The 24,463-nt window shown below is 40.6% G+C and overlaps 1 protein-coding gene across 1 annotated transcript; it reads left to right on the forward strand.

Annotated features, from left to right (window-relative positions):
* Positions 1 to 2,477: 2,477 nt before the first annotated feature.
* PIK3R4 (phosphoinositide-3-kinase regulatory subunit 4) lies at positions 2,478 to 23,722 on the forward strand. The gene is made up of 20 exons (XM_005518997.3): positions 2,478 to 2,549; positions 2,711 to 3,492; positions 4,708 to 4,841; positions 5,010 to 5,592; positions 6,940 to 7,074; positions 8,992 to 9,213; positions 10,561 to 10,734; positions 11,852 to 11,997; positions 13,091 to 13,294; positions 14,096 to 14,297; positions 15,833 to 16,032; positions 17,015 to 17,225; positions 17,572 to 17,737; positions 18,197 to 18,361; positions 19,447 to 19,658; positions 19,942 to 20,073; positions 21,298 to 21,398; positions 22,399 to 22,487; positions 22,946 to 23,054; positions 23,493 to 23,722. The coding sequence occupies exons 2-20, from the start codon at positions 2,763 to 2,765 to the stop codon at positions 23,661 to 23,663; spliced, it is 4,086 nt and encodes a 1,361-aa protein (XP_005519054.1). The 5' UTR covers positions 2,478 to 2,549; positions 2,711 to 2,762; the 3' UTR covers positions 23,664 to 23,722.
* Positions 23,723 to 24,463: the final 741 nt, after the last annotated feature.

A 24,463-nucleotide genomic window follows, 5' to 3' on the forward strand; every position in this document is an offset into this window, starting at 1 on the left:
GCCCTGAAATGAGTAAATAGGGATAAATTCTTTGTACTGGGGCAAAAGCACTGGAGATCCATAGGACACACCACTGCGCCCAAGCAGTTTCCAGGCAATTTCCAGTACTCATCCATGATTTAAAGGAGATTTCTGATATGACAATGCTCTTTGCTTTTCTAAGCTCAGCTCTGCAGAAGCAGCAGACTTCTGACATTTTCAAGAAATGATGAAAGGCATTGCATTTGCATAGATACCCAAGGATGTTTGCTTTAGAAGGGAAACAGATTTGGGAAACAAGGGAAAAGATGACAACATATTCGGCAGCCTATATAATTTCTGTTAACTTCAGCATGATGAACAGCTAAAACTAAGTGTCTAGTTTTACTTCTTGTATACTTCTGAATAAATGCTGACCAAAAATGCCACAGTGAAATGGTAAGTTTTCTTTCCCATTTGTTTTTTATTTGGAGGAGCACCTAAACAATATATAACCTAGCAAGAAGAAGAGTTGAAAGAGGAGAGCATATACACAATTCACTCTTTTTTCCATTTTATTGCTCCAAAGCCATAAATGCACCTCCTCTATTTGTTGTGGCCAGTTTAGCTGAACTCCAAATAAAGAGCATAGAAATGTGTTGCTGTATCTCTCTCAGCACCTGTGCCCCCACACACTGTACACCTGGAAGTACTGTGGAGGCTGTCACCCTGATATAGGTGTCTGAAAAACTGTCTTGAAGCTTGACTCTAGCCCATCACAACCGTGTGAACAGGCAATAAATAAATATGCCTTAGCTCAGAGACAGCAGCTAATGGCTCAGCTCTGAGCAAAGTCTGCCTGTGGCAGGTACAAAGGGCCCTTGCTATGAAAAAACCCTGCCCTCTTTTGGGAAGGGAACCTACCTCCTACGATCAAAGGCTGGAGAGCACAGCTAAGCTGCAGGGGCTGACAGATGCAACTGAGAAAACCTTTCTGTTTTAAATCCATTTGCTTTTTCCATTAGAGAGAGCAACACCTATGTAACTGTTTTGCAGACAAGTCCATGGGGATTTTCTGATTACCCTTTTAGTAACTTACAAGACAATCAACATCTGATTTAGCCAGACTCTTAACAGCAGTTGTCTCTTTACACAGCTTTCTCCACCCATGTTATGCCCTAAAATGAGGGAATGAAGTTTTAGGTGATTAGGAAGGATTACTACCAGGGTTCCATTAGCATACTGTCTGTTTCAAAGTCAAAAAGGAAGCACAATAGTCACCACTCCACATTCCCTTCCCTATCCACTATGACAGGAGCTAAACAGTGCTGTTTACAGTGTTGCAGCATGAAGCCAACCTGCTAAGCTTCTAGCAGAGCAGAAAACTGAGTTATGTGCCTTCTTTCCCAAATTCCCCTGGCATTTCATGCCTACCCTACCTGCCCTTCAGGAAAAGGTCTCGTGAATGGAAGTTATGTCCAGATCATGGGATTCCAAGGGAAAAAATGGCATGACAGCTATGACACTGGAATGAACTGTGCCTAGGCATCAGTCTAATGCCAGAATGTTCGCTGCTTCTCACCTTGATCCTAGTCCTAACCTAATCCTAGGCCTGGGCTAAGATTTCTGCCCTGGGACAGGCTAACTCTCCAGGTGTCCATTAATGATGTGAGAGTCCTGCTGGCAAGAAACCCTGACTAGGACAAGCCAAACCACTTTGAAGATTAAGTGACCTCACACATGGCTGGTGGCAATCTTGTACTAAGGAAAGTCTTTAGTATACAGGCACTGGTCTGTGAGACTCAAATATCACGATTGTAGTAATGTATTATGGATAGCAAAGAAAGATCATGGCAAAGGGAAAAGGCAAAGGGAAGAATTAACAAACTGCCCTGATTCTCCTTGCTCTCAAGCACTTTGAGATTAAACCGTGAGAAAGGCAATAATTTTGTTTGCCACAAAAAGCCTTTTCCCTCATATTTCAGGTATACCACCATTGTCAGGACAGACCTATAAGTGAAGCCTCCTGAAAAAGCTTAGAGCCACCCAGTGCTAAGCACTAGTAGAAGGAAGCATGGCAGCTCTTCTCCTGTTTGCTGAGAGAAGCTCCTGACTGATGCTCTTGAGGCCTGGTTCCACCAGCACCCCCATCTCCTGCAGGCACCTTCCGACCCGCACTGCTTGAGCTGGCTCAGCACCAGGCTCACAGGAGACGCTGCACCCTCACGGCCCGTCCCTAACGCGGCTAAACAAATAGATGAAAACAACTCAAAGCCGGCCTGAACGTATCACCTAGCTTCTTCCCACTGCAGAGCAAAGAACAAAAAGAAACCCTTCCAGGGAACGGAGCCAGAGCGGGGGGGAAAAAGTTCATCAGGAGGCCGGGCGGCAGAAGGGCCGGCTTGGTGTCCCCGCGCAGGCACCGCCGCGGACTCTGGGGGACACCCGGTGCCGCCGGCCGGGCGCAGGATGTGAGCTCACGGCACCGCCCCTTCCCCGCCCGCCCGGCGGTGCCGGTTCCGCCGCCCCGAGTCCCGCCTCGCTCCCTCTCGCCGCCTCCGGGGCCGGGGGTCCCGGCTCCGCCTGGGCCGGTGAGTGCTGCGGGGGACCCGCGCCCCTGGGGCCGGCCCGGGCGGCCGGGCCTGGGCAGCGGCGGCGGCCGGGCCCGCTCGGGGCGGGGAGCGCGGCCCGCGGGCCCCGGCAGCGGGGCGGACCCGGGGCTGCGTGAGATCCGCGCTGTGTTTGTCCGCAGGCGGACGCGGGAGAGCCCCGGCGCGGTGTCCGCGGCCCGAGGAGGTGCCGCCATGGGGAACCAGCTGGCTGGCATCGCCCCCTCGCAGATCCTGTCGGTGGACAGCTACTTCTCGGACATCCACGACTTCGAGTACGACAAGAGCCTGGGCAGCACCCGCTTCTTCAAGGTGGCCCGAGCTAAGCACCGGGAGGGGCTGGTGGTCGTGAAGGTGTTTGCCATTCAGGATCCCACCTTACCCCTGACAAGCTACAAGCAGGAGCTGGAGGAGCTGAAGATAAGGTTACACTCGGCACAGAACTGCCTCCCCTTCCAGAAAGCCACCCTGTCCGAGAAGGCCGCCATGCTTTTCAGACAGTACGTACGGGACAACCTTTATGACCGAATTAGTACCAGGCCATTCCTGAACAACACTGAGAAAAGGTGGATCGCTTTCCAGATCCTCACTGCGGTGGACCAAGCGCACAAATCTGGAGTCCGCCATGGTGATATTAAAACAGAGAACATCATGGTGACCAGCTGGAACTGGGTTCTTCTAACTGACTTTGCCAGTTTTAAACCAACTTACCTTCCTGAAGACAATCCTGCTGACTTCAATTATTTCTTTGACACATCCCGGAGGAGAACGTGTTACATTGCTCCCGAGCGCTTTGTCGACGGCAGCATGTTTGCCACGGAGCTGGAAAACATGCGGGACCCTTCCACTCCTTTGGTAGACTTGGCAAACAGCAATCAGCGAACAAGAGGGGAGTTAAAACGTGCAATGGATATCTTTTCTGCAGGTACTTGGAGCTATCAGGTGTTGTTTCTGACTAATGCAGTGCAGAAGAGCTTAACTGGAATTTTTTGATTTTTTTTTTTTTTTTCTAATTTTACAGTGGAGAACAGCATGTTAAAAACCTGCGTATTTATACATAAAGACCCAACCCTTTTTCGTTTACAGAAAAATACAAAGACAACACAGTAGGCCACATAATTTAAGTGTACTGCTGTTATCTGAGGAGAGAAATCACAAACTATTCTGTTATGGCTCAACTATGCTCTAGGAAAGAGCACAAGGCACAGTCCATCATCTTCTATTGGCAGAGAAGCATGTGCCTCATGGGGCCTGAGAGGAGAAACCAGGCAGTGGTCCAGCTGTGGGGGGACTGACACAACTTTCAGGGTAATTTGGCAATTTGGCTCTAGAAGCCCCTTCTCATTTTCCCCACAGGCACAAAGTGGGAGCAAAGTCCTGTTATGGTCCCACTCACAAGCAGTTGTTAGAGTTTGACTGTGGGAGACTGCCTTGAGTCTTGGCCTTGTCTTGAAAGTTATGAATTTAGCCCTTGATTTTTTGGGTTTTTTTCTCCCCTTAAAGTGATTGAAAATATGAATTTAAAGGAACTGGTTACTTGATCTTACAAGTTGCTCTTATGGCCAAACTTCCAGGACACTCCACTGATAAAGCAGACTATTGGGAGCAAACTGCTGGAGCAGGTTCTCTGAAGAGAGACTTGTGTCACGTACACAACACTGGGGGTCTGTTTTTGGCAATCACATGTGAGTGAATATATGCTGTGTCCCAGCATCAGCTGTGGAGGCAGAAGTTATTTCTTTACCTTCTTTAAAAGGGCTGCTTAATTTTGAGCTACTACCCGGTCCGTGCTGACTTACTACACTCCTCTAACACATGACAGTGATGTGGGTTCCATTTCTAGTGATGGATTTTCCAGCTGGCAGGTGGCTGAAGTCACTGCCTCATGTTTTCTAATTGCAAACTCCTCTGCTCAAAATAAATTACTTGGAATATATTTCAGGGATCAAGTACAAAAGCCAGGTTTTGGAGTTTGAGCTATCTTCTTTCTGCAAACAAATTTGGCAACTCATTTGCCTTATTTTTAATCGAGCAAAGGCTTGTTTAGGGCTTGTTCTTGTCTACATGCAGAAAACAAAGTTAAACTATCTGTTTATTATCCTCTGGCAATCTTTGACTTCTTTTTTTCTTTCTGTCCCAGGTTGTGTAATAGCAGAGCTCTTCACAGAAGGTGTACCCTTGTTTGATTTATCTCAACTTTTGGCTTACAGAAATGGCCTCTTTTCCCCTGATCAAGTCCTAAACAAAATTGAAGACCACAGTATCAGAGAACTGGTAAGGATGGACTACAGAATTAGAACCATCTGTGTGTGCTGTTTGCAGTTTATTTCACTTACTTTGGTGACAGATTGCTTATTGTTTGGGTTTGGATGTTTTTGTATTACAAATGTCTAAACCTTTGATTTTTTTCTCCCACTCTCTCCTACTTCTGCCTTTCTCAAGGTCACTCAGATGATCCATCGAGAGCCAGATAAACGTTTAGCAGCTGAAGATTATTTGAAACAGCAACGTAACAATGCATTTCCTGAAATATTTTACACTTTCCTTCAGCCTTACATGGCCCAGTTTGCCAAGGAAACATTTGTGTCAGCAGATGAGCGTATACTGGTCATACGTAAAGATCTGGACAACATCATTCACAATCTCTGTGGGCAGGATCGCACAGAGAAGGTCGAGGGAGAGACAAAAGAGAATGGGCTGGTTATTCTAGTGTCTGTGATAACTTCCTGTTTACAGACTCTCAAGTACTGTGATTCAAAACTGGCTGCTTTGGAGCTGATTCTTCATTTAGCACCAAGATTAAGCGTAGAGATTCTTCTGGATCGTATTACTCCTTATCTGCTACATTTCAGCAATGACTCTGTGCCCAGGGTGAGGGCAGAGTCTGTGAGGACACTAACTAAAGTTCTTGCTCTCGTCAAAGAGGTGCCACGCAACGATATTAACATTTACCCAGAATACATTCTGCCAGGCATTGCACACTTGGCCCAGGATGAAGCCACCATTGTCAGACTTGCATATGCTGGTAAGAGGACATCTAGTCAAAACCTCAAATCTTGAGCTTTTCTGTAATCTCTTTACGGTTTCTGTCAGTAAAAGTCGCTAGAAGTGACTGCAGGTAATGACACCTGTACTCACATTTCATTAGCTCTGATTGTTTAACTAAAATCGCCCAATGGAACTGAATAAATACAAAACTAACTTGAAGCATCAGTGTGTTGCTGGGCTGCAGAGCTGTTTTCTGACAAAATTAAATTTGATATGCAGCAGCTGAAATGAGATTATTTGCTCTGTAATAGACTGGTTTATACTGTAACAGACATTTTCTTTAGATGTTATTCAGATGTGTGAGTTCTGCATGGTTCAGGAAGAAGCTTTGTAGTCATGCCCATGTTTTCTATTTACTATATACCCTTATTTGCTATGACTAGCACATTTTCAGGTGTGTTGTTTTAGTTTTGGGTTTTTTAGTTATAAATTACATTTTCAGTTGAAAATGTCTTAGGTGATGTTTTTCTTTTGTTTACTAAGTAAATTAATGAAACTACTTATTGAAGACTGTGTATAGCTATGAATAGGACCGATCGCTTGTGGTCACCATGATCAATTTAAATTTCAAATACATCAATGTATTTAAAGGTGGTTTAACCGAGTTAGCTTCTGTTACTATAGTACACTTTTGGAAGCGGTCAGACTGGTGACTTAAGAGGATTTGGTCTGGGCTGTGGACAGGCTCCCTTGGCATTTGCTGATGTCTTGGATGACACTCAGAACAACTGCTTAAGTGGGACTTTTGCCTTGATGTTATTGTTCCTGTGCCAGCAGTGGCCTGACCCATATAATGCAGCCTGAGTTGCTTCAGCAGCTTCCAAATGGTGCAGTACTATGCCAAATTGGCTGGATAGATACCCTGACAAATGTTCTAAAAGTGAATTCCAGGGTAACGAGTTGTTATTCACTAGGATACATGTCCTGGTGTGATGGTTTGTTGTTATTTTGTTGCAGTCTACTATGTGGCAATGTTAGTTAATTCAGTCTGTTTGCCCTTTCTGTCAAGTTATTTAGTCGCTAAACTGAGATTAAGTGGAATTGAGAGCTAGTTCTAGAAGAATTAAATTAGCATTTGTTACACCTAATATCATTAGGATTTTTCCATTTGTTTACATGACAAATGTACTGTGTGATTTTATGAACTCTGGTAGCTTTGCTGGGAGTCAACAGAAGTGGGTTGACCAGAGCATGCTGTGTAATTTCCTGTTTGCCCATGGTGACTAGTGTTGTCAGTTGCTGTAATCTTTCTTCAGGGGGATCATCCGACTGGTGTAAATTGGCAAAGTAGAACAATTCATAACCAAAATGTTTTCCTTTGCAGAAAACATAGCGTTATTGGCAGAAACAGCTCTGAGATTTCTGGAGTTAGTACAGCTGAAAAATCTGAATATGGAAAATGAACCAAATGGTGAAGAAACGGATGAAACATCTCACCCTAGTGATAACTATGACACAGGTAATGTCACTTTTTTGCCTGCTTATAATAGCAAATCATGGCCCAAAGCTCCTAGGTAGCACTGATCTATCTCATCTCTCAAACCTTAGCCTTCCTATTAAATAGGAAGAGTGATTTGCCTTGACCAGTATCAGTGTTACAGCTTCACAGAAAAACAGGCACCTCTGCTCTGAATGTTTTGAGAGACAAAAAAAGTATATAAATGAGCATATTTTTGTTCTCCATAAGTCCTCAAGTTATTTGACTGCGATGCTGGCTGCCTGGTTGCATGTCCAGCTTCACTTCCAGCTTGTCTCATAAACAAGACAGCTGCAAAAACATGCCTGTGTTCCAAATACTGCTTCTGTTGGAGTGGGAAGCAGCATTAGCTTTGGAAAACCTGTCAAATTCTAGCATAGTGTTTGTACTGTGTTTTTCAGTCATTCTTCCTTTTCTGTCCCTGTGCCTCCCAATTCCTGTCTGTTTGCCTGGCAAAACTAAATGTGTGGATGCCATTTGCCAGTAACATTACTGTAACTTTGTATTATAACTAGCGCAGAGAACGGGTTAAAATCCTAAGGATGGATTTTCTTTTCCTTTTCCTTCAGAAAGACGCATGGTAATACGTGACCTGTGTGTCAAATGCAGTCCCTTGTAGTGCTGCATAAATTCCCAGAATAATGCTGGGCAAGTCTTCCTAGCTGGGAACAGTTTGTGGTTAAAAACTGTCATTTCTCTTCTGGGCTAAGTGGATCCATCTGTGACTAATCAGAGTTGGTAAACATCTTATATATGGAATATATATTCCATTTGGGGAAGAGGCAGTTATCTCTTAAGTAGTTGCAGGGTCATACATTAAAATAAAACAACAATGAATCTACTAAAACAAAAAATAAAAGATTCTTTTAAAATTCCTTCATGTAAGGTGTGGGGTGCCCAGAATTGCTGAAGACTCAGAGAGGAAGCTCCATTGTATGGGCTGTGTTTCTAGGAAATGCTGTCCCCTAGCCCTTGAGATAGCTTGGAGATGAAGGAAGTAACACAAAGAAGAAAGAAGCTTGAGTAGTTCTGTTCTTTTCACCCTTTTAGAAACCAAGCATGAGAAATTTGAACCCAGGAAGGAGATTTTTCATCCTCATCATATCATGACTGATAGACAGGGTCATGATAGAAAGCAAATTAGCTGGACTTCTGACTGCAGGCAAATGATAATCACCCCTTAAAACTGGTGCAGCAGTAGCTGAAATTTTTGTGTTGCTTGTTTGAGATCCTGCCTTGTAGTTTTCAATAGTATGCAGTGCATTAACAACCAGTAATTTCCATTTAATAGATTTTTTTTAATTGTATCATGAAGTAGAAGCCATAGGCGAGGTCATCTTCAAATTTTTCATCAGTATTGTTACATTAACTACAGAAATTTAATGAAACTGGAAGCACTCACTTTTTCAAGTGTTCTTATGTTCCTCTCTGTATGCTTAATGAAGTGAATTTATCTACCTAACTGAAAACATATTCTTGATCTGTTGTCAGTTCACAAATTTTGAAATTCATAGTAAAGTAAATATATAAAATCAAAACTCCCTCAAAGCCTTTTGTTTACAGTGGTAATGTTGCTGCTGACTCATTCTGATGCTTTCTCACATCTGCATATCACCTAAATGTATAAAATGAGTGGAATCATCTTAGTGGAAGTTGCAACAAGTTTGGTATAAATTGATCTGGGTAAAAATGTTTCTTATTTCTCTACTCTTTACCTTTGTCACCGCCTTGCGCTTAGCCTGAAGTCTTTGAGCCCTGGTTGGAACTGTGGAGGTTCTGTTGCATTGCCAATTTTACTGTTCAGGATGACCTGTCACTGTAACTCTTTTAGCAGCAGGTGGTACACATGCGCACTCTGTTTCTCCTCAGCCAAAATGTTCATCCTGTTGTCCCTTGCAGAGTTGCAAGCCTTGCATGAAATGGTCCAGCAGAAAGTTGTGACTTTGCTAAGTGACCCAGAGAATATTGTGAAACAAACACTGATGGAAAATGGAATAACACGTCTGTGTGTCTTTTTTGGACGGCAAAAAGCCAACGATGTTCTTCTGTCTCATATGATCACTTTCTTAAATGACAAGAATGACTGGCATCTTCGAGGAGCTTTCTTTGACAGCATTGTTGGTAAGTGTTTGGTTTCAGCCAAACAGAGTGGAAAGAAAATAATGTAAATAAATTAATAGTTTCCAGGATTTAAAAAAATAAGTCATATAAAAGTCTTTTCTTATAAAGTTTTCTAGAATTTGTAAGAAAAAGAGCTTTCTGAATTATTGGGTGTAAATGTTTCTTAGGGAACGAAGATGAAACAATGTAGATACAAATGTATACTTCTTTTAGTCCAAATATTTAAGTAATTTAAGTCTAGGGTAGGTTAACATTAAAAGATTGGGATTTAAATGCTTTTTTTTCTTTGAGTTTCTGCTACAGCCACTAACTTAAAAAGCTAAATTATGGCAAGTGATTACTGGGATTTCTGCAAGCTCTACAGTAGATGCATCACTTCACCATGTGCACATGGTCCCATTCACTTCAGATCTGTTCATATGATGAAAACTAGGCATTGTTATATGCTAAAGCTATAACTGGAAAAGTTTTTTTAATGCCTTAAAACCTCACCTAAAGATTCCTGTCACTTCAGAATACTGCATAACAATTTTTAAAATCTTACTAATAATGACATCAGGTGTTAAGTATATCTAGTGCTCTATGTTGGAAATCCATATGACCATTGCTGAGAGTCAGTGCTCAGGATGTGTGGGTTAGGAAAACTTTCCCAAGTGCAGTTCCTGAGAGTAAAAATGGTGCTTCAGGTGCATGGCAAGAAAAACAATAACTATCAAACTTTCAGAGGGGCCATTATGATAGCTACACAATCCATTGTGTCTGGAAGCCACAAAATGCTGTGCTGACAAACTGCCAAGAGGTGATATTGATAACTTACCAGAAATTGCTTAGAAGGAGCAATGGATCAGCCAAAACACAGGTCAGAGTTTCCTGACTTCTTGCAGGACATTGAGAGACACGTGAGGTAAATGAGAATTAAAGTGAAGATATGTAACCTTTATTTTTAACTCTTCTCCCAGTATCCATTCAAATATCCACACAAGAATTCAGATTAAGTTCTAAAGTTATGTTTTTATTTTACTTCAAGCATTTGCACATCTTTAAGACTGACCTCTCTAACTGGTATTTAAGTAAGTGCAGGCATTGGTGCCTGTGGCTGTGAGCAGATGCCTTTCTTGTAGCAGTGGCACTGAGGGAATTTCTCTTAGCTGTGCTGTTTCTCTCCTCTTCCTCCCTTCCTTTTATTAAAGGGTTGCAAAGTCCAGCAATAAGATGTGAACAAGTGTATTGATTATTACCTTATTATATTAGAAGTGATAAAGTTATTTTATGTTTATTCTCAATTCTGATAGGAAGTCATAGAGTTTTCTGGTGTTTATCAATTTGTTTTGTATTTTTATGTTTCAGGTGTTGCTGCTTATGTTGGCTGGCAAAGCTCATCAATACTCAAACCTCTGCTTCAGCAAGGTCTCAGTGATGCTGAAGAATTTGTCATTTATAAAGCCCTCAATGCTCTTACTTGTATGTGCCAGCTGGGGCTCTTGCAAAAGCCCCATATTTATGAGTTTGCGTGTGATATTGGTAAGTTGGAATACTGGAAAATACCCTGTTTTCCTAGTAAAGAAAAGAAATCTCAGTACTACATAAAGCTACATTGTCAGCTTAGCTGTCCACTATACAAACCTGTAGTTCTGTTTTAGAATCTAAACAAAATTGTGGTAAGGACCTACTGTTAGTTGAACCATGTTAGTGCTCAGGACTCTAAAATAATAGTTTTGGTGGAACAAATTGGATTTTATATAGTCTGGAAGCAGCAGAAACACTCACTACAAAAACTTTCTGCCTTAAGACTTTTCCTTGGTCTACTTGGCAGCCTGCTGTAAACAAAAAATCCTGGTTGCTTCTGGTAGTCTGTCAGGCACATAACTTGCAGACACACATTAGCCTTTGAAGATGAGAGAATTCAGACAATTGGGATCCTTTCTTATTCTAACACCATAAAAACCCATTAACTCAATTCACCCTTGGTGGCAGAGTAGGTCTCACCTTCCTGATCAGGCTTATCAGTTTAATTTAGATGTGCCCAAGATTTAACAACTATTTATGAAAAAAAATACCAAATGATTTTTTGAGATGTAGTCTGCTTCTTCTTAATGTTACAGTTTTTCAAATGCACTCAGAATTTGGGGCAGATGATCTGTGATTATATCTCATACAGTGCCTTGACAACAACTTCTTAAAGCCCACATAATTAGGGGGACTTCTGAGTCTCATAATCTTAGAGTATAAGTAGTGACTCTTCAAGGAAGAGAGAGAGAAAGCAAGAAGGAGTAAAGTATTTACTTAAAAAAAATAAATCCCCGGTTTTAGGATTCACTGTAATTGCTAGAATGTATTGAGATTTATTTTTGGATCAGTCTCCATTGCAAATCTGTAGTTGACAATTGGGGATTGAAATGAACAAGTAAGGAAAATATGCTTTTTGGCAAGAGCAGGGAAATTGAGCAGCATGAGTCCAATGAAATCCATGAAATAATTTCCTCCGTATGAATGTTTTAACCTTGGTGTTCTGGAGTAGAGACAGCTCAGTTTGGGAGTAATTCTATTAGAAGGAAATTATATCACAGGCTGTCATATGCAGGATGATCTTCTCTCTCCTGTATGAATGATGTATTGTAACAGCCTGTTTTTCTTTCAGCACCGTTCCTGTGTCATCCTAATCTTTGGATATGTTATGGTGCAGTTGGATTTATCACTGTGGTGGCACAGTATTTGAATATTGCTGATGTTTACTGCAAGCTAATGCCATACCTCCATCCTTTTATCACACAACCAATAATACAGGTAATACTTCCAATAATATTAGTGGGAATATGTCTGGTCTAGCCATAATTCTTAAGTTTGTTTTGGCTATGGTCTGGCTTTAAGGATCATATATACTTCTTTTTTCAATTAAGATTACAGGCGATTATAGATTTTTGATCTCTGCTGGCAGATTTATAGAATGGCCATTGCTTTCCATGTTTTAAAGACTGTTGTCTCAAATTTGTTGCAAAATGCAAAACATTTTACAAAGCCTAAAATCAACAGGTTTTTTGTTTTCTGCCTTGTTTATAGTCAAACTCTCTCAATATTGTGCTAGTTTATAGGAGTCTAAAAGGCATGAAAAGTTGGCTGTGAAACAAGTGGGTTTATGTTCTTTGTTTTCATCTACAAGACCGGTCTGTTAAGCAGTGATTACTGTGCTTGTGATTTCACCAGCACCTCTCCTGTGTTTCAGTGTTTTGCCAAGAGTCAGGGTGCAATGCTCAGCATGAATGAGTTAAGTCATTTACTATCAGTGCATGTCCAGGAATGACCTGCATGATGCTGGTAGTATGATCTTATAGGCATCTTTGCATACAACTTCAGGACCTGTAGATTGCACCTCTTAGTTGTTCTAATGGATAAATAGATAAGAAATAATTGCAGTATGTACATTGAGAAATGCATCCTATGTTTAACATTTTGTTGTAAACCTTGCAGATGGGAACTTCACTATAATAACATTTTTCCTTTCTTTCATGTTCTTTGTGCTGTTTTTTAGGCATTGATTGATAAATTTGTCTTGTTCACTTCCTGTGCCATATTAGTATATAAATCTTTTCTTCTTCATTTTAGTATATAAATCTTTTCTTTGCTATGCAACACTGTATTTAGCAAGCAAGTAGTGGGTAACATTAAGTTGGATTGTAATATTAAGTTCTTACTCTAGACTCATTTTGAAGACAGCAAGCTATGAGAAGCACTTTATAGGAAAGAGGGAAAGAGAATGGAGAAAGTTTGACATGACCAACACACAACTTATTTTCAAGAAAGGAGACAAGTTGAATCTAAATGACTTGTACAAGTTATATGGATATCATCATGGTGACTGGTCTGTTGTTTTGAATTCCAGGTGGACAAAGAAATAGTCCTGTTAAGTGTACTTAAGGAGCCCGTCAGCCGTTCCATATTTGATTATGTCTTAAGATCAAAGGATATCACAAGCCTCTTCCGACACCTTCACTTGCGTCAAAAGAAGAGAACTGGAGCTCTCTCTGAGTGCCCACCCCCAGAGGATCCTGCCATTGCACAGCTGTTGAAGAAGCTTCTTTCACAAGTAATTGGGTTTTATTTGTACTTTAAAAGTCAGGCTTGAGATTCTTGGGCTCTGTACACCTCCATAAACCCTGACCTTGCAGTGCTGCTGTGAGGGACTCCCAGTCTGAGGTTCTCATCCTCCAAGCCATTAACTTCACTGATTTCAGTATATGCTTGTGGGACAAGTTGTTCAGAACTTAAAGATTTTTAAAAGATCTGCCAGGTATGGAGACATACAAATACCACCCAAGTCTTTAAAAAATGACTGTAAGTCTCAAACGTGTGATGCATCCGCGATGTGGCAGCATTACGGAGTATTGCTGGATTAAGTGCATTCTGCTGGATAAAGGAGTATGTATTTGTCAAAATGCTAGATTTGTGTGCCAAAAGCAAATGGAGCTGGAAAGTCTTGAGGCTTATGTGTGAAGAGGGGAACATAAAGAATCACCCACCCAAAGTCATGAGAACTGGGAAGAGAAAGGACTGTAACTGTGTGGGGTTATTTCCCCACTATGGCTTGTGGGCTGTAAGCATGGTCTAGGTGGCAGCTAAGCAGATTGCACCAGATAGTGATCCAGCATTAAATTCTGTTCTGCCCTTTCACTTTTCCTTGTCCCATTCCATAGGAGGAAAGATATTCTTACGCTGCAGTAGCTTACCTTATGTTTTGTGTAAGCAATGGACCAATGCTTTGAATTCTGGGGATGTGCTCTTTTGCACTTCTGAGCCAGTCATTAATTTTATTGCTTCTTAAATCTTCATGCCTTGATGCATGTTATTGTTAAAAGAGAGTAATACTACCTTTTCTTTTATTCTTTAGGGGATGACTGAGGAGGAAGAAGACAAACTGTTAGCACTGAAAGACTTTATGCTAAAATCTAATAAAGCTAAAGCCAATATTGTGGATCAGAGCCACCTGCATGACAGCAGTCATAAAGGGGTGATTGACTTGTCAGCTCTGGGAATAACTGGGAGACAAGTGGATCTTGTTAAAACAAAACAGGATTCCGATGACAAACGTGGTTAGTATATTTTGTGACCTATATAGTTGAAGTATAGCCATCCTTTCAGGGTGTTCTCAGTAAATCAGCCTATCACCTACTATCACCATTCTCACTGAGTATGCAATAGGAAAATTACTACTTCTGTTTGAAATATGAGGTGGTGGAATGTTCTCTGATCATTGAAAAATGGGGATTATTTTTTCTCCTGAGAATATTTTAAATTGACTGCATGTGCTGTTGTTCAGCTGGTTGGGGCAAACAGGACTCTAGTGACTCATGGCAGCAGTGTAAATTTTGAAGGCTACATGTCTGCTGTTTGCTCTTAACAAGTGCTAAGCTCTTTAACTGTGAAAATAGTGTTTTCTTGAGGCAGCCTGAAGAAAACTCAAAACTCCTCAGGCTGGCACTGAGGAGTTGCCAACTGTTGTTCACCCAAGTACATGCTTTTTGGCCCTAGGGTTCTTCAGCTTCTCATCCACTCCCAGTTTATGTTTTTTTACGTGCTCTTCTTTCATCTTAAAAACCCTCTTACATTTCCTTGTTCAGATGTGAAATCCACTTGCTGCTAACTATGCCAGTTCTCTGTAACCTCAAAATTCTTCTTTACCAGACAGTTTGAGCTTCCTCTTTACTCTCTCAAGCTTGTAATTCCCTCCTCTATTACACCAGTGGTAGGTTCTGTGTTTTTACATATACAAATACAGAAATATCTGTAAAACCTATACCTATTAATATCTTTTTTCTAGGATTAGGGTGTTTTGCATATAATTGTAAAGGAAAATACAGAAGTATAAGATTTTTTATTTTTTTGCATCCTTGAATCAGGAGTCAACATGATTTAAAACTTAGTGTATAGGAAGTCTATACTTGAACTAATTCACCCAAAGCTGTTACCCTTAAAGTCTTCACGCCTTTAACTTTTCTTCACTGACTTTGTCCAAATTTAATTTGTCCCATGTTTTTCTGTCTATATTTTACAGTTCTAAGTGACTCCAAATGCTGAAAATAAATGCATTTCCTATTTAAAAATAAAACATAATTGAATCTACAGGTGATGTTGCACTTACAATGGAAAACTATTGTATTTGACACTAACAATGATTTGTGTACAGTGCTGTTACAAATTTATTCTTGATGTCCCTGCTCATTGCAGGGCAGATGGACTAAATGACCCAAACCCTTCCATGATTCTATAAGAAAAATACATCATATGGTGGAGTCCAATCCTGCGGCCTTCTAGATGTAAGCTTTCCCTCTAGTGAAGTGATTTATCGCGAGTCAGCTATAGGATCAAGAAGATGTGAATACCTGTGGCAGGTGCTTGCTTTGGTTTCCCTCATAAATGCCTGTCAGCTGATCTCCACAGCATAGCAATAGGATTTTCTCTGTATGTAAATAACAGTCTGGCATGTAAACATTAGACTTCCATGTAGTCTCAAAAGTAATGACGATCCTGAGTGAATGTTGTCATGGTAATGTTGGGGGGTGTTTGTTTTTTTTTTTCCTTTTCCTGCCACCTCCTCCTTTCCTCCCTCTCTCCAATCTACTTATAGCTAGAAAGCATGTAAAACAAGATTCAAATGTAAATGAAGAATGGAAAAGCATGTTTGGGTCTCTGGAACCAACAAACATCTCCCAGCCAGTATCCAAAGGACATGGGCAAACTACTGATCCTGAAGCCATCCAAGCTGGGAAACCACTTCGTTCAGAGTCCTCAGCTGGTATTTGTGCCACTTTGTCATCCTCTCCACAGGTGAGGAGAAAATACTTGAAAAATAGTATGCTCTCATCTTAAACTGAAATGATTTGATTGTTTTAAAGTCAAGTGGGACTGTATGGATGAGATGTTCTTGTTTTGTTTTGGAGGTTATTTGACACTGGTCGTGCTATTGGCTGGTGTTTTCTTCAGCAGAGTTGCTGACATTCAAGTTCTTATTTTAAAAATAGGAACTGAGAGAGGACTGAAGTAAGTTTAGCCCTTGAACAGAAGAGCTTCACTAACAAATAGATGCTTTGCACGAAGAGGTGGGGGCTTTGTGGATTAGACAATTATTACATAAACCTTTCTGGCAAGGAAGACTTTTCCTCAAATTGCATGCCCTGATATATGTTGCGAGGAAGAGAAATCATGGTTTTAATCACATGCAGATTAGAGAGATCACAGCAGCATTTAGACATCCTGTACCTGTAATACTTAGTACTGGCTAGAGAAGGATAGGCTGGGAGCTCTGCAGGCCGTGGAGGCATCTCTTGACACTAAACACTGTTTTCTGTTTGGCTTCTAGTTGGAGATTAACTTCTGCTAGCTTTAAATGAGTTTGTCTACCCTGAACTATAAGGGAAACACTTCACACTTTGGTTTTTAAAGCCCAATGTAAATGAATTTGAGAGCTAACCTTTAGTTTTGTCAGTCTTGAGAGCAATAACTGCCTCTGTAATAATCACATTAATAGGTGTGCACAGCACATTACAATTTCTTTAGAAAGAATAGAGAACAGAGTAGGCAAACAAGGTAGAATAAGAGAATGGTTGATCTTTTATATAAATAATAATTTTCATGATTTTTAATTGTCTTCATGCAAGCATTTTTTAATGCTAATTAATTGCTAATTGATTGAATAAAAAATTTTTTTTTTCCATTTTTATTCACTGTGTGTGACCCAGAAATCTTATGAAGGGGATTTGTCTGTGTATAGAATGTAAGGCACATCTTTTTAAGGTCTAATTACTTACAGGCATCTGATGGAGCAGTTGTCCAGCCCAGGAAACCGACCCTGCAGGCTCTGGGCAGCACAATGTCCCCATCTGCACACCAGCTGCGCATCACCACCTGCAAAACTGAGCTGCAGCAGCTGATCCAGCAGAAGAGAGAGCAGTGTAACGCAGAGAGACTTGCCAAACAGATGATGGAGAATGCTGAGTGGGAGAGCAAGCCCCCACCTCCAGGTACATCACAGGCCACTGAAGTTATTAGATAAAAAATTATATGTGTATATATATGTATTATCTGAGTCAAGATATCATCCTTTCATGTAAAAAAAAACAAAGCATGAGGAAAAAAGGAAATTCCTAGTTTAGGAAATGTGTTTACTGCGCAGAACACCTATGACCTAGTGTCTAATTAAGAATTGAGCAAGTAGGCTTTTGCCTTTAATATTTAAAATGCCTTAACACTGTTTTCAGTGCTGTCTGTGCTTTGCAGTTGTAATGACTGTATCCTGATACAGTTAGTGGATGGATCTAGGGGAATTTGCATGTTCCTAATTAGATTGTGCTTTTGTTTTCCCTGTAGGATGGCGTCCCAAAGGGTTGTTGGTAGCTCACCTTCATGAACACAAGTCTGCGGTGAATCGCATTCGGGTCTCTGATGAACACTCAATTTTTGCCACTTGCTCAAATGATGGCACAGTGAAGGTCTGGAACAGCCAAAAAATGGAAGGAAAAACAACTACAACCAGGTAGCTTAAAAACCTGTGGTATTTGGGGCTGCAATTTTAGAGTGAAAAATGAAGTAGAGCAGGGAGCAGAATATGAATCACTTTTGGGTGTGCTGGAAATATCTATAAAGAGATATGTTCCTCTTGGCTTGCATATATAATATTATATTGCTGTTTCAATTAGTTAATAAAAGAAAATAAACAAAGGGACTGCTTTGTAGCCATAATAGTTACAGGCTTTTGATTTAATTTCTGTACATATATAAATATATTCTGGTATTGTTGTTTAAAGCTTTTTTGCTTTAAACAACACTGGCTTTTTTGCTTTCTCATTCTGAAACAGCTAGAAAATGTTCTTTTCAGAGCTCTCTCAGGAGCCATTTGTTTCAAGTAGGTGTTTAAGAGAAGTAATTTTTTTTTTAAGTGCCACCAAAAATAGCCTCATTTTTCTCTCCCCCTATTTCTCTCTGTACTGTTTAGATCAATTTTGACATACTCTCGGATTGGAGGACATGTAAAGACACTTACATTTTGCCAAGGCTCACATTACTTGGCTATAGCTTCAGATAATGGTGCCATCCAGCTTCTTGGTATTGAAGCCTCAAAGCTCCCTAAATCTCCTAAAATTCATCCAATACAAAGCAGGTATGTACTTAAAGAGGTTAAATCTCACCACTCAGAGATCTCAAGCTGTTATTATATTCCTCAGATAGATCATTAAGTTTGATCTAGGCTTCCTGCTGGCTGAGCCCAGACTGCTGGCTGGCCCTTCCCAGACTGGAAGGCTGCAATCTATGTTCTTACCTTGCTTCATAAAGAAGGGTTCAAATGCACTGTGCAGAGCTGACCATTCTTAGCTATAGGATATTTGTACTTCCTGTGTCACTAAACACATTATGAGCTTGAAACAGCCTTTATTAATAGTTTTAGTTGTTTTATTTGTGTACTGGGATCAGTTAACTCCTTTGTTAAGATCTTAAGAAAGTGATTTTGAAGGTTCTTTTGCAGGTCATTAGATAAATTTTTACAGAGGTACTGCATATGATGTGGCCTCAGACCTGCAATTTTTCCTCCTAGGCTCTTACTGTGGTAAGGTGGTAGGGATATGGGTAATGGGATACTATTTAAAGGAGTCTTTGGGCTTGGTTTAGCTCTTTCTTACCTCCGTATGAGCAGTGTGTGAATATTTGGTACTGAAGCTACAGCTTAATCTTCCAGTTTGAGCGAGAGATATATCCAGGCCTCAGAAAGTGCTCACAGTACTGCTAGTGGGGTCTCACAAGTGTGGAGCAGAGAGGGAGAATCACATCCCACAACCTACTGCCCACACTTTTGATTCTTCTGTTGTGGGTAGCTTTTTTGGCTGTGAGCACACATTGCTGGATCGTGCTGAGCTTCTCATCAGCCAACACCCCCAAGTCTTTCTGTTCAGGGCTGCTCTCAGTGTATTTTCAACCCAGCCTGTACTTGTGCTTGGGATTGCCCTGACCCAGGGCACAGAGCTGTGTTTATGTTTGCAAAGGGCTGCTGACAGCCTTGCAGGATCTATGAGCAGAGAGATTTGAGAGAGCATAAGCATCCCTGGTGCTAAAATCAGAAAGCTGTTTCTGGCAGATGCCTTGAGAAGTGACACAAAGAGGAAAAAGCTGCTCAGCATAAGCTGTGGGAAGGAGTCTTAAACTTGGAGGGAGTCATACCTGTGTCTAAATTAGTTTATTCTTTTAACCCAGGTCATTAGATCTGAAGGATGATGGCTGTGTGGTAGATATGCATCACTTCAATTCAGGAGCCCAGTCAGTACTGGCTTATGGAACAGTTAATGGATCTCTGGTTGGTTGGGATTTGCGATCCAGCAGCAATGCTTGGACATTGAAACACGATTTGAAGTTAGGCCTCATAACTTCATTTGCTGTGGATATACACCAGTGCTGGCTGTGTATTGGTAAGCCTGTATTTCTTGTTAGTTTCTCTCTCTTCCCTGCCCCCCTCTTCCTTGTGGTTTTCTCTTACAGTAACTACAGCTCAAGCTTTTGCTTGACCTGATTTTACTAGCATATGCTTTTCTCAAACAAGAGGAGAGAAATATCTTCTCATCTATTTTTGGGAAGCATTCTGCCAGCTGAGTGCTTGAGGCTGAAGGCCATCTCCCCAGGAGCAGAGCACAAAGATAAGGCCAAAAACTCATATATTTATTCCTCTGACTAAGGGGAGCTTTTTCTCACCAGGAACAAGCAATGGTACCATGGCATGCTGGGACATGAGGTTTCAGTTACCTATCTCCAGCCACTCTCATCCTTCCAAGGCCCGAATCAGACGCCTGCTCATGCATCCTGTCTATCAGTCATGGGTAATAGCAGGTAAAAGATGTCTTAAACTTACCTCACAATTCCCAGAGGCTGTGATTAAAGCAGTTTTACTTTCAGCTTTGACTTCAAGCCTTGGTGGGGATTGAAAATAAAAAAGTAGGGTTTGGCCATTGTCAAAATGACAGACAGCCTTTACAGTTCTCATCTTCTGAGCATTGCAACTCTCATGAGGGCCCCTCCCTATGTGCTGTCTACCCCATCCCTTTTTAAGAACAAAATACTACAAAAGATTAAACTCAAACTCATACATTGAAGCTGATGGAAAATCTGCCACCACCTTCTGTACAGCAGAGACTGAATTCCAATTCTGCCTCCAATCTAAGCCAGCTGTGTCATGGGTTAGAACTTTTGGAAATCTCCAAGGTTCCTCATCTGATATGCTTACAACTCCTTCATGCTCACTGCATGTGGCACTGTCATAGACTTTTATATGTTTGTGTCAGGAACACATTCTGAAATGGACAAGTACCTTAAACTAATCCTACAATAACTAAATTTATCAAGTTGCTGTAAAATGAGAGTAATTTGAGTTTCATATTTTACTTACTTCTTAGGCTTCACTTCCTATTTTGAGTTATTAACCACCCTGGGAGAAAAGACAAATATCTTGGAAAAAAATATAAATAAAGCAAGTTTCATTGTGCTTTCTAGTTTGTCTCCTCCCTGTGAAAGACTAAATGAATGACAAAGTTCATAATTTTGGATTATTATTAAAAAGTCCTTGCCTGTTAGGTTGCTGCCAGGCTTGTAAGCAATCCCTTGAACATAATTCTTTACCTGTCCACATGAGTGTGGAACTTCATTGTAGCTACTGAGCTCTGTAACTGGATTGTTTTCTTACCTGCATGGGAGTATTCTCCGAAGTCCCTGATGACTATGCTGAACAGAGCATCTATGCTTCTCAAAGAAGGCTGAGAAGTTATCTAGGGAGGAAGCCAAGGGTTTTATACATTTTTAAAAGGGTTGGGAATTAAATAAGGTTTCCTTTAAACTCTTATATCAAGCACTTTTAATTATAGTGAAGCTGCTTTCAAGCAGTAAAACCAAAGTACTATAGCAAGACTAACACAAATGCTACAGGGAGCAAACAGAAAGTGTCTCTCTCTGTCATGTGACATCTCTATGTCATACCCTCCATGTGATGTCAGTAGAGCAAATAGCTAGAGCCAACCAACCTGTTTAGTACTTATTACACTGGCTTTATCTTTCCTGTAGCTGTTCAAGGCAACAATGAAGTCTCCATGTGGGATATGGAAACTGGTGATCGACGCTTCACTCTGTGGGCCAGCAGTGCACCACCTCTTTCAGAACTGCAGGTCTGGTCTCTCTCTTTTCCAGTTTCTGTTGGGTAGCCAGGGTTAAAACAACCTTGGACTCTATGCTTCATCAGTATAGAACTTGCCCTGGGATTCATTTTGGCACTATAACTGTTTTACTTGTCAGAATTAAATCCCCTTTGTAAAACAGCAGTGTAACCCGAATTTTCATTGGTACCTTCCATTGTCTATGGAATGTACTTGTAACACTCACTTGTTATACCCACCCATGTTCTTAGAACATGAGTGAGCTGGTCAAGCTTGTAAAGATTATGAGAAAGCCAAAATTCAAGGTGTGGCTTCTTGTATTTATTTTTATTTGCTGTTCCTGGGGGTATGCATACTTCCGTAAGTATCTGCTCCTTTACACATCCTTTCTGTAATACAATGCCACTACTACACTTCTAGTTTAAAGCATGAAGTAGCTCTTCTCCGAGGACTTAATTGGGAAAGGAGCAGCCTGGAATATTGTTCACAAATACATTGACAAAAATTACCCAGCTGCTTCTATAAATGTTGTAAATGCATGTCTGAAATCTACTTAAACCTAAGTTTGTACATGCTGCAAGGATCGCAGGTTGGGTTCATTTCAGTCCTGCCCTTTTTGACACAGGTAGCTCCATGATCTTAGATAGTTTTCTGTTGTGTATCTGTCCCATAATGCCTTCATAGCCTAAAAATTTAAGCATACATGTGTTTTTCAGTAGGATTTGCCTCCCTGAGTCTTTTAAAAATAATCTCTCATCACTGAGAATGTAATTTCCAAGATAAAAAAAAAAAAAAAAGGAAGGTTATGGAGGATTAACTCTGTTGCATTTCTCTGTAAAGTATAAGGGAGAAATTTAATATAATAAGATGTGGCCCATTAAAGTGACTTGGCATTTGCAAGAAATATTTGGAAACTGGGTGGATGAATGTGGCTAGGAATGCATTTCCTTTCTGAAGCATGGTGACAGCTATTGCTGATAAGTTATTTTTATATGTCACTTTTTCCTGCTAGCCTTCTCCTCACAGCATCCACGGAATATACTGTAGTCCAGCTTCTGGTAATCCCATATTACTGACAGCAGGATCAGACATGAAAATAAGGTAATCAAACTAAACAACCTTCTTGTTTGTCACCCTCCTCTTCACACCCCTGCTGGTGCTCTAAATTTTGCCAAGTGTTGCCTAAGTAATCTCTAAGAAGCCAAAACAACAATACTGAACATGTGTTCATTAGTGAACATCAGTGAGCTGAGGAACTTGTTCACAAAAAAAGGACTGCAGAACTTGGTGCTTCTCTGAAACACAATGTGTACACTGAAATACAGTGTGTATCCATCTGTAAAATTCTTCATCAGCTTGATGACAAAAACCAAAAAATAATTCATGTGTGAACTTGATATGAGTGTAGATTTCTCTGCATCGCTCCCTTCTGCTAAGTGTAGAAAGCAGATAGCATTTGTGCCCATTCATTTTCATCATAAGAGGAAAACCACTTTTAAGCAGCTGTTTTAAGCTGATAAAATTGAACATCTTACATTGATTTTGTTTCTTCATTTTAGGTTTTGGGATCTAGCCTACCCTGAGAGATCATACGTTGTTGCTGGAAGTTCTAATTGCCCATCTGTTTCCTACTACAGGAAGATAATTGAGGGCACAGAGGTGGTTCAGGTACTTTGCATTGTTTGATAGACACCTATTCTGCTTGCCTTTGGATGGCCCTATAGGTTATATTCATTGCATAATATCTTTAATTATAACTCGTTCACTCTTACTTTTGTGGATGGTGTCAGCATTGCAGTTTTGGGCAGTTGGGAAGAAGTTACTTTAAAAGAAAAACATAATTTGTTTTTGACAGAATTGGACTCACCAAATACTACTTAGAGGCAGAAGCCAGAGTCATATGTTCTTTTTGGTATATTGAAATTTAGACTTTTAACGTGTTTGGCTTTGATCAGTGTTTGGAATATCTTTTGAGTAGGATCTTAGCAAGGCAATGTGAGAGGTTTTGCAGTCTTCTTAATGCTGACAACTTAATATGGATGACAGTCTCTCTTTGCAAGTGCTCACCCTTCTGTAAATAGTATTTGTCACTTTGTTTTTATACAGGAAATTCAGAACAAGCAAAAGCTGGGGCCCACTGATGAGACCCCTCGGAAGGGTCCAGAGTCTCTCCCAGTTGGGCATCATGATATTATCACAGATATCGCGACTTTCCAGACCACACAAGGGTTTATAGTAACTGCGTCAAGGGATGGGATTGTTAAAGTGTGGAAATAAAAACTGTACTAATATATAGTTTGTAAATATTTGTAATAAAGAAATAGTGTTATAATGAAGTTTTCAAGGACTGTTTCCAGTTAATGGAATGGAATGGACTTTAAAAATTATAAAAGTGATGATAAAATCAGGTACCTGTATCCTACCACCCTGTTGGCACATCCTAATCACTTCTTATATTAAAGCTTTTTGGTATACATAGCATTTCCTTGAAATATCAGGGAATATATGAAGTCACTTAGTTTGGTTTTGACTTGATTTGTACTTCAAGAGCCTTTCAGAAAATTATTTAAGGCCGTCCCACATGACACATTCTAAATGTGCACAAAGCAAAGAGCTGGTATCTAACTGCTCCTGTGTTGAATCTGAGAAATGAAATAAGAAGCAGTGCACTGATGTCCCTGTACATTCTAATAACTATAATAAAGTCCACTTGAGCTTCCCTGTTTGATACTTGGGTTTCTTTACATCCGTGGTTACACTGCAGTGATTCCATATTCTCAGATGCTAGGGTCAATGGGCTGTTAATTGTCATTTGAGATCAGCTTAGTGTTCTGTCAGTCCTCAGCTGTCCTTTGACAGTTACGTCCTTGATCCTCAACTGTGCCTTGCATCCAGCTTTCTTTAAACTTGAGTCTAAGGCTAAGCTCTGCTGTCCTGGGAACCTAAAGCAGCACCACTGGGATGGTGTTCTCTGTTATTCAGTATGGTTGTCAAAAATAGCCAAAATATGGCTTTCAGCAGGAAGTACTTTTTCATCATGAAATGTTCATGTGAGACGTAGTTCTAAATGTCAGACA

Source organism: Pseudopodoces humilis, chromosome 1 (genome assembly GCF_049639895.1).
Source record: "Pseudopodoces humilis isolate 2021_Gansu_Grassland_sample_001 chromosome 1, ASM4963989v1, whole genome shotgun sequence".
Lineage (NCBI taxonomy): Eukaryota > Metazoa > Chordata > Aves > Passeriformes > Paridae > Pseudopodoces > Pseudopodoces humilis.

Bases quoted from the DNA above. Each gene is read 5' to 3' on its own strand.
- PIK3R4 (XM_005518997.3), top strand. From the start codon at position 2,763: ATGGGGAACCAGCTGGCTGGCATCGCCCCCTCGCAGATCCTGTCGGTG. The intron at 10,735-11,851 runs GTAAGTTGGAAT...TTTTTCTTTCAG, and splicing joins TGAGTTTGCGTGTGATATTG to CACCGTTCCTGTGTCATCCT. The intron at 17,738-18,196 runs GTAGCTTAAAAA...TGTACTGTTTAG, and splicing joins GGAAAAACAACTACAACCAG to ATCAATTTTGACATACTCTC.